We start from the raw sequence: 14,655 nt of genomic DNA, 5'->3' as shown, positions 1-14,655 counted from the left end.
TTTTATTGGGGTAAAAATTTTATATATATATACATATATATATGTATATATATACATACATATATATAACAAAATTTGTCATTTAAACCATTTTTTTTAGTGTTCAATTCAGTGGCATTAATTACATTCATGTTGTATAACCGTCACCATGGTCTCTTTGCAGAACATTTTCATCACCCCAAACAGAAACTCTTTTAACCATTACACAGTAACTCCCCATTTTCCCCTCCACCTGGGAACCCTGGAGTTAAACAATGCCCCATTTTCTCCAGCCCCTGGTAACCTCTATTCTGCTTTCTGTGTCTGTGAATTTGACTATTCTAGGTACCCCATATAAGCGGAATCATACAGTATTTGTCTGTTTGTGTCTGGCTTATTTCACTTAGCATGGTCTTCAAGGTTCATCCATATTATAGCATATATCAGAACTTCATTCCTTTTTATGGCAGAATGATATTCCATTGTATGAATACATCATAGTTTGTTTATCCATTCATCTGTTGATGGATACGTGGGTTGTTTCCACCTTTTCCCTATTGTGAGTAGTGCTGCAGTGAACACTGGCACACAAATATGGTCATTCTATGTTCAGCTTTTTGAGGAACTACCAAACTTTTTTCCATAGTTGCTGCACCATTTTAATATATTCCCACCAGAAATGCGGGAGGGTTCCAATTTCTCCACATCCTTACCAACACTTGTTATTTTCCATTTTTTTGGTAATAGCGATCCTAATGGGTATGAAGTGGTCTCTCAGTGTGGTTTTGATTTGCATTTCCCTAATGACTAATGATGCTGAACATCTTTTTTATGTGCCTGTTGGCCAGTTTTGGAGAAATGTCCACTCAAGTCCTTTGCCCATTTTTATGGGGTAATTTCATTTTGCATGGACCTGTTCACAGGACTCAATTTAGCTGTCAACAGCACTGACTTATTATATAGGACTGGAATGGTTATTAGAGGGCTGTAGGACCCTTGGGTTCATTTTCACCAACTTGAAAGAAATCTTTGATTTTCCTGTTTAAGAAGAACGTTCCCAGTCTAAACAGCATCACTGCATGGCTCTCTAGAAAACAATCAAGGAGGTTTAGCATTTAAGTAAGACGTGCTCAGTGAGTCTACAACCTAAAAGTGGAACAAATTAAATATGCATTCACTTACTCCTCAAAGGTTAACTGAACATATCCTATGTGCCAGAGACAATTTTAAGTTTTTTGGATACAGTAGATACTAGACAGAGAGAGTCCTTGCTTATACTGTACTTTTTGGGAGAAGAGTGACAGTAAACAAACATGTAACGGAATCTGGTTGGAATGATTGCGCTGAAAAATATAAAACAGGATGGGGCTTCCCTGGTGGCGCAGTGGTTGAGAGTCTGCCTGCCAGTGCAGGGGACACGGGTTCGAGCCCTGGTCTGGGAAGATCCCACATGCCGCGGAGCAACTAGGCCCGTGAGCCACAATTACTGAGCCTGCGCGTCTGGAGCCTGTGCTCCGCAACAAGAGAGGCCGCGATAGTGAGAGGCCCGCGCACCGCGATGAAGAGTGGCCCCCACTTGCCACAACTAGAGAAAGCCCTCACACAGAAACGAAGACCCAACACAGCCATAAATAAAAAAAAAAAAAAACCAGGATAAGTGAGGTGATGGGATTATGAGTGGGAGTCTCATCAGATGAGATGACTTTTTGAGTGGAGACCTGCATAAAGTGAGGGAACAAGCCAAATTAATAGCGAGTGTCAGGTAGAGGAGTAGTTCAGGTGGACAAAAAAGCATTTGCAAACGTCCCGGGAGGGTGTGTGCCTGGCTTGACCAGGAACAGCAGGAAGGCCTGTGTGACTAGCGCAGCGAGGAGAGGCTGGAGTATAAACTCACACAACTGGTGACATAACTTACCCAGATCATGAGTTAATATGCACCTGCAGCTCCAGGACTGTGTGATACTGACTTTAGGTTCGTAGTGGACATAATGTTTTAAATAATCAGCACTTCATACTATTTTTATCACCAGGCAGGAAATACAATATTTGTCATAAGAGTTTTTAATTTTTACGTTTGTGATAAAATACTCATAACATAAAATTTACTGTCTTCACTGTTTTGCCACCAGATTTTTAAAAAATAGATATTATACAGAGAAAAAAAAATCTGACTCAGGTCAGGTTTGATTAAAAAAAAAGGAAAAAAAAAACCCCTTAAAAATGTAGAGTAATTGTGGCCTATTAGAAGTCTTGGTATATTCACCATTTCGATTTAGCAAACGTTACAGGTGACTTCATGAGCTGTCTTGAAAGTTGCTTTTTATGGCCCCATCAGTATTTTTTTTCTCTGACCACCTTGATTCCAGATAAGCTCCTTTAAGAAAAAAAGTGCTGCACTTATTTAGACAGGAACATATCAAAGGTCTATTGATTTTTCTTCAACTCTCCTTCTTACTTTCCTCCCAATGTATTTATTATCTCTGCTCCTAGACAAGAAAACATAGGGCCTACGGGAAAATGAAGAAATAACTTTGCATCTCAAAACTTTAATTGCAAGTTTCTTTGTCTTCCGGGGAGATAAAGGGTGAGAAAAGTCTGCAGCCGTGGGCTACCTGAAATGAAGGCCCAAGGAAGGTTAGTTTCCTAAACACAGTAATTAGGATGGGTTTGCCTTGTCCTCACATCGTCACCCCACAGGCTCCAGTGAATGCCCCTTTATTCTCCCAGTGCGAAAGGATTTTTTTTTTTGCCATTCTTGAATTTTTTTGTTGTTGTTGTTTAACTTTTATTCATTTGAGATGAGAACTGCTTTCTCTTCTTTCCTGTAGTAAGCGCTAATGGCCCCTGTGCTTCCAAGCGTGTGCTGGTCTGCTGGACGCCAAGGACTCTCCTAGGCTCTGCCTCCATACTGGGGGTGGACCAAGCTAATAAGGTGGTTAGCCCCCAAAGTGGCCGGGGTAGGGACTAGACTTGCCCCCGCCCGCCTCTTAAAAGTGCACAGAATCACCTGGAAATCTCATTAAAAGGTGATCCTCATTGGGTAGGTCTGGGGCGGGGCCTCACCCTGCATTTCTAACAAGCTCTCAGGTGATGCTCACGCTGCTGGCTGTTGAGTGGCAAGGTCAGAGATGGTTCAAGGCCAAGATGAAGTCCGGCTCCTCAGCGAGGCTCCCCGGGCCCGCACGTGTGCTCAGTCCCACCTCAACCCACTCCTCCTACTGTCTCCTCGCAGCCCTGCCCTGGATCCTAGGCCTAAAACACACTGCGGCCCCTGGCCCCCATCCCGCTCCATTTCGTCCAGCCAACCCGTGTCATCCTACTCAACCCTGGAGCCTGAGTCAACTAGTCTGACACACGAACTCGCCCACACTGGCCACTTTGGTTTAACCTCAGATCTCACACCTAGACTGGTTAGCCCCTCGCGCTAGGTGGTCTCACATCCACCAGGACTGTCTCCTGTCCCAATCCCTTTGATGCTCTACGGTTGTTTTTCGTGTGTCTGCTCCTCCTGGTAGACTGAAAGCTCGCAGCTAGGCCCTCAGCACACCGCCCGCTCCCCACGCTCGCCTGTCCCCAGCATTTTTCAACAGACGGCCCTACACCACTTTCAGGGTCACCCCCGACTCAGCACCCTTGGTTAACCTGCCGGCATTCCAAGCCCCCTAACCTGGTTTTGTGTCCCGCGGGCCTGCTGACCACCCACACACCACTCTACTAACCACGCCTGCTCCTGTGTCAACCCTGTCCCCATGCTTTGTTCGGCTCTCCCCACCTCTATCACCAATCCAAATGCCAGCCCTCTCTCCTGGCTCGGCCCGTCCCACCTCTCCGGGGGAGCCCTGCCCGGGGACTCTGACCCACAAGACCCTCCACCCTTCCTGTATCCCACCATGTATCTCATGTATCCCACGTCTCACACCCTCCGATGTCCTCACAGGGCCACATCCAAGGACTTCAACTAGATTCGAAGTTCCCGGAAGGACTAAGCCAGTGCTGGCGACTGAGCAGGTGCCCACAGGATGCTGGACCTGGGGGGAGATGCAGCTGGGGGGACCCTCCCTGTCGAGGTGGCTGGGGCACCAGACACCACTGCCCCAGCCTCCGGAATAATCATTGCCATGCTCGGCACCCTTCATCTATCTTGCTTTTCAAGACTTTAAACCCCACACCTAGTGCTATCCCTGGACTTGTTTGAACTCGTCCCTCTTCTTCCTTTTTTTTTTTTTTAACACAGTTGAGCTTCATCGTCTCTTGTCTCAGCCACAACTAACCTACACTTTTTAAAAAAACAAACCATAATTCAAAAAGAGTCATGTACCACAATGTTCACTGCAGCTCTATTTACAATAGCCAGGACATGGAAGCCACTTAAGTGTCCATCGACAGACGAATGGATAAAGAAGATGTGGCACATATATACAATGGAATATTACTCAGCCATAAAAAGAAACGAAATTGAGTTATTTGTAGTGAGGTGGATGGACCTAGAGTCTGTCATACAGAGTGAAGTAAGTCAGAAAGAGAAAAACAAATACCGTATGCTAACACATATATATGGAATAAAAAAAAAAAAAAAAAGGTTCTGATGAACCTAGGGTCAGGACAGGAATAAAGACGCAGACGTAGAGAATGGACTTGAGGACATGGGGAAGGGGAAGGGTAAGCTGGGACGAAGTGAGAGAGTGGCATGCACATATATACACTACCAAATGTAAAATAGATAGCTAGTGGGAAGCAGCAGCATAGCACAGGGAGATCAGCTCGGTGCTTTGTGACCACCTAGAGGGGTGGGATAGGGAGGGTGGGAGGGAGACGCAAGAGGGAGGGGATATGAGGATATATGTATATGTATAGCTGATTCACTTTGTTATACAGCAGAAACTAACACAACATTGTAAAGCAATTATACTCCAATAAAGAATTTTAAAAATATAAAAAACGAACTCAACCATTCAAAATTATCCGGTACCTTTAAGTGCTGCACTGTGCCAGGCACGGGAATCTGACTCTCCTCCACTGCCATGTTCACAGACCAGTGCCTCTCAATCCTTACTGCGAAAAAGAATCAACTGGAAATCTTTTTAAAATGCAGATTTTCTAACAAGCTCCCAGGTGATGTTGACACTGCTGGTCTTTGAGTAGCAAGGTCAGAGATTACATTAAAGACCGAGAGCCAGAACTTTCTCATATTCCCAAACGCTGTACAGTTGTCTCCATTTACATAATGGACATTGAGAACCACCTCGCCCATCGCTGGAGACAGACACCATTTATCTTGAGTGGGTGAGGGGAAAGAGTCGGCCCTAATGCAACACCCACTGCATGCCAGGCACCACGCTTGAGGCTTTCCCTTCCTTATATTTCTGCTTCCTCACAAAGAGACAAGGCAGCCCATTCAGACAGTTAGTGATAAGCCGACTGGCACAGTGCCAGACACAGAGCAAATGCTCGAATTCTAGGTAAATTAATGAATAATTTTTCCTGAAGGACTGTTGTGATCTTATAACTTCCCTTTACAGAAAACTATGATGGTTTCCTACTAGCTCTGAATCAAATTCACACTCCCAAGCATGGACTTGGAAAGGTTCCACCAGTTGGGGGCAAAATTAGAGACACCCTGGGGGAAAGGGGTTGCAAAATCAAGATCAGAAATCTCTTCCTGGGCTCAAATTGTCTTTTCTAATAGGGATAGAACACAGGTCCGACTAATCAACACACAACACAGCTGCTCCAGCCTCTTACGCTGTCCCTCGTGCTGGGAACAGAATGCCTCTCACACTGGATGAGGCCCCTTTCACCAGGCCACCCTGGACTCGCTGTTCAGGCACAGAGCAGCCAGGTGCCGGTCACACCCGCATTCCCTTGCCTGTGAGGACTGCTCCATGCTGTTAAGATGACTGGTTGTGCATTCTAGTGCTTTGGTTATTTGTAATTTTACACCTAAGTAGGACCTCAACGGCCTGGTCACAGGGATCCCAAATGGGACACAGAAAACCTAAGCCCATCAGAAGGGGCACTTTCCCCCCACCCCACCCCGTCCAGGACAGAGCCTGGCAGGTGGCAGAAGTGGGATAAACGTGGCCCGTGAACTGTCTTGACAAACGCAGGAGCAGGGCTATCGTCAGTGGTACAGTACAGTTTATTTCTGGTGGGGGTGTGTGTGGCATAGAGGAGTCAGAGATGCCTTTGCTTCAGGAAGTGGCAGAGATGATTCAAAATGTCACATTTCTTTTCCTCCTGAGTCAGGGAGCAACTGGCACATGGACCCTATGCTGAGAATGCTCAGGGTGCCTGTTTAAACTCAGCCTTAAGGTCATAGTGTTCTTCTTTCTGCTCAATGACAGTTAACAACAGAAAGGCCTCAATGGATGTACCTCCTTGAGCCGAGCCCCAAGAACGCAAACTGGTTATGCTATTTCCCAAAACGCTAAAAGAGCTTGCTTCTGCCCAGCCCCCCACCACGTCCTGGAAGTTTCTTTCTCTGCTGCTTACCTGTCCGATAGGCGACTGCATAAGCAGTTTCCCTGAGGGGTTAAGGCCATGCCACTGGGGCGGACACCTGGGAGGGGTTCCAGCTCTGCCACTTATGAGCTGTGCAAACTGGACCTCTCTGTGCCTCACATTTCTCATCTCCCTGGCAAGGTGGAGTGAGGACTGGAGAAAATCTATGTAAAGCACCTAGCACGTGCCTGGCACACAGGACGGATTCAGAAAGAGGCAGGTGCTTTTAGTACATTAACCATATATATTAACTTACAGCTGAGCTCAAAATCTTTTTATGGAATCCCACGTCTACAGCAATGGTTCTCAAACTCGAGTGTGCGTCAGAATCCCCTGCAGAGGTGGTTAAACGGTGTGTGATATAGTGGGTCTGGGGTGGGGCCCGAGAACATGCATTTCTAACAAGTTCCCAGCTGTGGACGCTGGGTCCAGGCCCCCCCCCCCCCCCCCCCGCACAGGGCAGAGTCCAACTCCCTCCTGAGGTTTGTTCGTGACTAACCAGCACCCCTCCCGTCCCCAACTGGCCTTGGCCTTTCCTGGTCTCTGGCCAGCTCTGGGCTCCAGACAACCGGACAGGACTTGAGTTTCTCCTGTTTGGCTCTGCTTGTCCCCCCTCTGCCCCTTCCCCTGGTCACTCTGCCCTCAGACTCATGTCCGTCCCTCCAGGCCCAGACAAGCGCCACCTGCCCAGCTCTCCATGACAACCCTGTGCTCTCTGCGCTCCCGCGGCGTCTTGCTCTTGGCAGCTTTAGACCCACCTAACTGCAAGGACTGAAGACGGGGTGTCTTATTTTCCCTACTAGGTGGGGAAACTCTCCAGGGCACAAGCTGTGGGGTAAGTCTGATGTTTTCCAGAGGGTCTTATGGAAGTGCAAAACCAGGGTCCAGAGAATTGAAAGGAAAAAAGGCTGACAGAGAGGTTAAAGGAAGTAGCATGAATAACCCGAGCAAGGGGAAGTAGTGGGCTGACAATCTTCAACGAGAGAAACACAAAAATAAAGAAGACGTTGGCCAACTGATCTTTACCCCCATGAAAGAACAAATTTGAGGAAACGGGGTCAAATTGTGACACAGTATTAGATTCTGCTATAGGGAAGTTCCTACCACTGGGAATTGTTAAATAATGCACTGGAATAGCAAGGGTGGGTGTGAATAATCTCTACTAGGCTTGAAAAATGGAACAGATTCTCAATTACCACGAACGTTTCAGACATGATCCTGTTTTCCTACCTTGGGTACAAAATTGAGAACCCTTGACAGATTTTTTTTCAACTGGATATGAATTTGGCTGCTGTTTGTGCTACTTAAGGATACACTTCTAAGTTAGTTGCTAAGTATGTTCCAAGAAGGAACAAATATTTTTTAAAAATCAGAACCTTAGAAAAGTGGCTTATTTCCCATTCTGGGGGTGGGTAACGAGAACCCAGGCTGGCAAACGCTGCGGTGCTAATAGGATTTGTGCGATAGCACATGTCCACTCTCCCTGCTTGCCAGGTTTAACCATCACATTCACAAAAAGTTAGTTTTTCTTCCTCATTTTTAATGGAAAGTCTTCAAATTTCTGGTAGCTGGAGGAAGTGGCTCTTGTACTCTCAACACTGCACAGGAAATGTAATGAGTTATTATTACTCCGATGAACTGAAAGGGTAGTTTTTGCAGTCGGTTCTTCCTACCACTTGGAACCCTGGCAGCTCTCTGACTTTGCTTGTGCCAGACGGGCCTCTGTGTCACCTGCTAGCCTAGGACTTTTTGCAGTGGGGAGCAGAAGGGGGGTGGGCAGAGAGGAAGGGAAACACTCAGCTGAGGCACTAATAGCCACCAGGAAAAGGTGTCTCATGCAAGCAAAAAGTTTTTGCTGAGCTGTGGGTCCAAGGTAAACACTGCTTCTGCTGGGGGCAGGTGACCTATCTGAGGCCAGCGTGGGAAGACCATGGCGCAGGCCACACCAGCTCTGACGCTGGACTCTTTGGGGGTCACTGCCTGCTTATCTCTTTAGTCCTGAGTTTTAAAACTCTGCCTACATCCTGAACCTCTGATTCAAAGACACCTTTAGGTCAGGAAACGGCTCTGAATTCCAGAGCACACAAATTTCCTGCAGAGCTAATGCCTTGGGGCTCTTAGCTTGTTTTTTTACCCCAGTGGGGTCTAAGGACCTTTGCCTCCCAGTAAGATAATCCAAAGCAGATGCGATTCCATATCCTAAACTGCAACCTTCTTTATTGCTTGTTTGGGGAAAAAACCAATCCTTCTTTACTTGAACCTGAACCTGCTGTGATTCTGATTTGGACTGAGACAGAAGTTTCCTTAATAAACCGTGAAAAAATACGATCAAACGGTCAGCTATTCTGTTCTGACATCTACCACATTTTTTTTTTTTTTTTAAATAATAGGTCCAACCACATCCTTTGCCCCGTATCTTCGGCGCCCAGCACAGCCTGCTGGCTCTGAAATCGCTCCTGCGCTTCTTTCTCTTGCCACCCTCCTGACCCGATTCAAGCCTTTACCAGTTCTTCCCCAAAGCAGGGGCTGTGGCCTCCTTACCACGCCCCGGACCCCCTCTTCCCCCCAGCGCCATGGCACCCTTCCCCGTGACCCCCACATCTGATCACGTCCCTCCCCAGCTCACAATACATGGAGATAAAATCTAAACTATTTTCCTTGCACAGAAGGCCCTCGAGTGCTGGCTCCGCCTCCCGCCCCCCGCCGGCCCTCGGAGCCCAGAAACACTGCCCTCGTTAGAGTCGCCTGAAAACGCTGCACTCGGTCTGGCCTCCCCACCGTTCCCACCACCAGGCAGAGCACAAACCAGTCTTGATCACCTAGCCCACATGCTGCCCCCTTGCCCCTCTTTCTGTGCTTTGGTAAGGAAAAGGGGGTACTTTCCGCCGACACTTCCAGGCCGGTTAAAGCGCTCTTGTCCTGGGCGCCCACCACACTCTGAAAGCCCTCTTGATGGCTCGAGTGTCCCACTGCATTCTGTCTGCACGCACCTAGGCCGGGCGCTTCCCGGAGACGAGGGCTATGCCCCTGCTCTCCGTCTCCTTAGCCTGCTGCAGGGCGGCCCACCTGGAGGAGGCGCTCGCTTCGTTGCGCTAAACGAGCACATCTAACACAAACGCAGTCCTCTTTCTCACTGTTGAGTGCTGTGCCCTGGACGTGGCAGCCCACAGAAATCCGAGGCTGGAGGGCGCCGGTGGCGCACAGGACAAAGACAGCGGGTTAGCACGCGTGCACGCAGACGCGCTGAGACTGCTGCCGGGCGATGAGCGGGGCCAGCAGCCGCGGCCCACGAGAGGGAGGGCAGCGCGCCGGGAGCCGCGCCCGCCGGGCTCGCGGGCAGGAAACAGCCTGACGGCGCCTCTCGGAACCAGGGCAGAGGAACCCGCTGGGCTGCGCGTAACCTCGCCCGCCGCCCACTCAGTGTTAAACCTCAAAAGCGCACTGAGAACTTCAGACCCACTCGCTCTTCTGTTCTGCTGAAGTCCACTGTCTCACTCGTGATTTCTTCAGGCTCGGGGCTTGGGTTTGGGGGGTAGAAAGGAGGAGTTGAGCTTAATCTGTGTTCCTAGCAGTGGGTCCTACAGGAAGCTCCCACGTGGCAGCCAGAGGGAAACACGAAGATTAGGTGCCCGACTTCCTACAAACCAGGTGGAGAATTTACAGGCGCTCGCAGGGAGAATCACCTGGCGCGCGAATCCCACCCACGCCGGCTCTGGGCGCCGGGAGGTGGGGGTCAGGTATGCTTCCCTTGCGGGCTGGGGTGCGGCCGCTGCAGGGAGACAGCAGACAGGCCACAGCTGTCCTGGCGGCCACCTGGCCCGAGGGGAGATGCCCTGGGGGGTGACTCATTTGTAGAGAGGGCAACTGTCAGGGCGGGATGCAGATCCACATCCACAGCGAGACCGGCCCAGACAGCATCCTCTGGACACACCATGTGGAAAAAACACCACTATCTTTTTCCATGCGCTTCAAAGATAGGAAAATAGCATGGGGGGAATTTTAATACTGATCTGGCAGAGAAAGTTCACGTGGCACCTTCTTCAAACAATACTCTCTGCAAAGGAGGCCCTGGTTTGGAACTCCCCTTTTCATGGCCTCATAAAACACTGATTTATTGACCTTCAAAGACATACCTTTATTGTTTCAGTTTTCCTGGCATATGAATTTCTGGTAGATAACTGAAAAAGCAAGCTCATATTTCCTTATCAACACGGAGAATATGTTCATATTACAGATGTGCCATTTTCGGGGGAAGTGGTGGGAAGGAAATAACAGGGAAGGCATTTGAAATATTTATCAACAAAATGAACGAAAAGGACACTGATCCCCAAGTCTGTGATTCTCCAAACAAAGTAGTAACTTATGGCCAAGCCTTCCCACTAGGATGGGCTGGCAGGGCAGGAAGACAGCCGGGGCAGGCGTGGGCACCTACCTACCCAGTCCCACCCAGGGGATTTCCTCTGCGGGGTCTCCCCACAGGCCTTCCAGGGCCCTGCGGCTTATCTGTTTCTGATTAGTCTACATTACCATCTCAACAAGGGCCATACAAGTGTTATCTCAAAAACTATAAATGTTTAATGTCCTGTCTGTCGTGGGGTTCCTTGAATTAAGCTAGCTTTACAGATAGCTTTGTGCTATCTATAAAGTCATAAAAATATGTGGGTTTTCTCTTTTTGGCAAGATTCCTTTAGGCCTAAACCACTGACGCCACCCTCTCAAATAGAAAGCTTTCTTCCCCACAACAGCCTCTTGGAATCATTCCCTCTCTGACCCTTGATTTCCTACCCATCCTCCGAAGACCGCTTCAGAAGCCCCCTCCTCCAAAAGTCCTCCCTGATTCCTCCAACTATACTCCCTCCTTCCCTCCACCACCCTCTGCGCTTCTCGTTATCATAGTCTGCGTTATTATTATCACTGCTTCATCTGTCTCGTCCTCTCGACTGGACTGTGACCTGTGAAGACCCAGCTATGTCTTCGCCTTGTTTCTCACCAGCACAAGGTTTTACATCCCAAATATGTTTGCTGGCCTGGGCACGAGTGAATCTGCCCTTAGGTCTTGGATAACTAGGGATAAACACGGCTGTGTGATCAATCACCTCAAAGAAAACAGCCTGCTCCTATAGTTTCTTACTTGGAATAAACAGCAGAACTATCAACATAATTTTAAATGTTTTTTTCGGTAGGCAAATACTCTTCTTCTGTCTGAACTCAGATTCCCTCACACAGGCGCAGAGAGATATAATCACAGAGATGTTTTAAAAGGCAAAACTTACAGCCCCCCAGGTAAGTTTAAATCGATTTAATATAATGTAAATAAACCTAAATACAATACTTGCAGATAAAGCACTTTCCAGAAGCTGTTTTTGCCAACTATTTTACAAAACCAATACCTCCCCCATCCTCCACACTCAACAGTTCTTTAAGCCTTGCCCAGTGTGTGATAACTAATCGCCAATGCAATGCCTTTCTTTGAACTAATAGATCAGGTTGGCCAAAGAAGCAGTAATTGAACAGAGTGCTTGTAACCACAGTATCTTTGGGGGATAATACTGCAACATTACATCTAGCTCCACCTTTCAGAATTAATGGATTTCCACTGGGGAGACTGGGCACAAACTTATATCATTTGATTAGAGCTATCCCAATATCATTTGATTGTTTCCTGTTTAGGTATGATTTAAAAATGCACATAATATAAGTAGCCAAAAGGGAAAGGGGTTGGGGGAAGATAGCACTTGCTGAAAGATAGCTCTGAGAAATAAATGTTCTGATAGCAAACGAGTTCATGTTAGAACGTACTGCATTTTACACATATATGTACATATGTAGTTTTTGCAATAACGCTGTGAGATGCTTTTTTTTAAACTGTGTAGTGAGCAGGTATTTCTCAGGTGGCTAGCTGTTCACTGGAACCCTAGTGCTGTGGTTCAAATAAGGCAGCACCCTGTCCAACCTGTTGAACACTTAATTAAGCAACATCTGAAGTGTTTAAAATGAAAAATTCCAGCAGGCTTTTCCGCCTTCTTTGCCCTCAACCATTCCTAGAGACTCATACCAGTAGAAATGAAATAGACTGAATCTTCCTGAGAATTGTCTGCTCCAGCCTTATAGCACGCTCCTGTTATTTCTGTCAAGGCTCTAATCCCAGGCTGGCTTCCCCCTTCTCCTCACTCCAAACACAGTTCTCCAAGTGCCGTTCCCCTTGTCTTCTTGGGGTTTCGAGCTGTTCCCCCGAAAGCTGTTAACAAGAGCCTAAGCCAATCTTTACAGAGAAGGGAAATCTGAAACTGCTGAAACCCAGAAAACCACCAACGTTTACCCTTCCCTCTGAGGGACTTCCAAGTATACAAGGCTTTCATAGTATTTGTGGTGCTGGCTTCCTACACTACAACTCTCCGCCGGGGAGGGCAGAAAACCAGTAACTGGTTTTATTTATTTGGCAACTGTACCGAGTGATCTTGTAAAGAAATCTCTTCTGAGAGGACTTGGGGTGGGAAGGACAACAGGACACGGGAAAATGCTCTTGTTCTGGCACCCCCAGGCCAGCAGGGCCTGGCCCCAGTGAGACTAACCACTGCCCGCTGTGCCCGCCGGCCCGTCCCCGTCCCAGCCCGGCTGAGCGCATGGAGGACGGGGCTGTTTCTGGCTCCCCTACTGGCTTGAAGCACCCCAGGTACCTGGGTTTCTCCAACTGTGAACACTATTTTGTCCTAACACCATCAGAGGGGTTCTGAGAACAAGTGATTCTATGTCATTCTGGGCCAGAACCTGAGCCGGTGGACCTTAAACTGTAGGGAGGAGTCGGAGGGGAGAAAGGAGACATAAAAAAGAGGGGAGCATAAGAAAGAAATCCGATGTCAGCCTTTCTGAAGAAACTACCAAACCCTGTTTCACCACACGCCCGGGAGGCGAGCATCGCTCTAGTCTTCAGACTACCAGCGAAGCTGAGGCGGGGAGAGGGTGTGAAGCCCAGTTAGAGGGAAGGACCGGGAGCTCCGGCGGGTTCAAAATGGCCCGAAAGGAGAAATCGTATGTGGGATGGTTACTTAACGTGGGCACTGTCCGCGACTCCGAATTTTTCCCTCGCTTCTTCTTCTATTCGCGGGGGAAGGGTCCGTGTCCACGCCGCTGTCTCCGCAGCAGCTACACTGCGGGGGCACCTCGTAGACGCTCCAGAAATGTTTAGAGAATAAACGACACCACCAAAGCCTGCCACTAAGTGGGACTTTCGGAAGCGCCCGTGTCCGGGTGCTGGGGTCCCGCAACTCCCCGTTCTGCACCCCAGTTCCCCTCCACTCGCCCGTTCCCTCCTTCCACCGTCCACCCCGCAGCACCCCCAGCTCTCCGCCCTCTCCGCCCCCAAATCCTCAGCTCCTGCGGCTCCGTCCAGGTCTCAGGACGTCTGGCAGCCGCCGCGCCGCGTCCTTCCCCAGCTCCCGCGAAGGCGTCGGGCGCGGGACCGGGCGCGCGGGGAGCGGTAGCCGGGGCGGCCCTCCTTACCTGCAGCCGGCCGAGCAGCGCGCAGAGCGCAAGCAGCGCGGGCAGCGGGCGGCGCCGCCGGGCGCGCGGGGCCATGGCGCGGAGGGGCGGGCTGAGCGGCCCGCTCTGCGGCCTCTGCTGCCCAGGCGGCGCGGCAGCCCCGGGTCTCGGTGTCGGTCCTCCCCGCCGCCGCCGGGCCCCGCCCCGCCGCCGCCCCGCCCCGCCGCCGCCCCGCCCCGCCCCGCCGACGCCCGGCCCCGCCCCGCCCCGCCGACGCCCCGCCCCGCCCCGCCGACGCCCGGCCCCGCCCCGCCTCGGGCACCTGTTCCCGCCCGCCCGCCCGCCCGCCAGGTGGGGCCCGAACGAGGCGGGTGGTGTCCGCTTCCCGCGCCTTGTGGGGAGCGGGGGGGACGGGGAGGGTGCCGGGAGGTGAGGGTCGCGGGGGCGACCTGGGGTGCTCTCCGCGCCCGCCGCCCGCGTCCTCTGCCGCACTGTGCGCCCCTGTACGCAGGTTTGCCTGCGACCTGCCTTCGGGTGTCTTTCATGGTCACAGACGCAGCCGGCCTGCATCCCAGGACTGTCGGGGCCGAATTCCCGGAGAAGGAAGACAGCCCGGCGGCCTGACCCCCGCCTCGCGCCCGCGCTCAGGCTTCCCGGCGGGGCCTCCCAAAGCAGGTGCACCTCGACCAAGAGTTA

General features: G+C 50.2%; 1 protein-coding gene across 1 annotated transcript in view; it reads right to left on the bottom strand.

Annotated features, from left to right (window-relative positions):
* TNFRSF11A (TNF receptor superfamily member 11a) overlaps nt 1–14,055 on the bottom strand; it is a 54,672-nt gene extending 40,617 nt beyond the window's left edge. Inside the window, exon 1 of the mRNA XM_059893798.1 lies at nt 13,981–14,055. Within this exon, the coding sequence (XP_059749781.1) occupies nt 13,981–14,055 (75 nt within the window). The remainder of the gene's footprint in view (nt 1–13,980) is intronic.
* Nucleotides 14,056–14,655: the final 600 nt, after the last annotated feature.

This window comes from Balaenoptera ricei, chromosome 14, assembly GCF_028023285.1.
Source record: "Balaenoptera ricei isolate mBalRic1 chromosome 14, mBalRic1.hap2, whole genome shotgun sequence".
In the NCBI taxonomy this organism is placed as follows: domain Eukaryota; kingdom Metazoa; phylum Chordata; class Mammalia; order Artiodactyla; family Balaenopteridae; genus Balaenoptera; species Balaenoptera ricei.
This window is presented reverse-complemented; position numbering and strand designations above follow the sequence as displayed.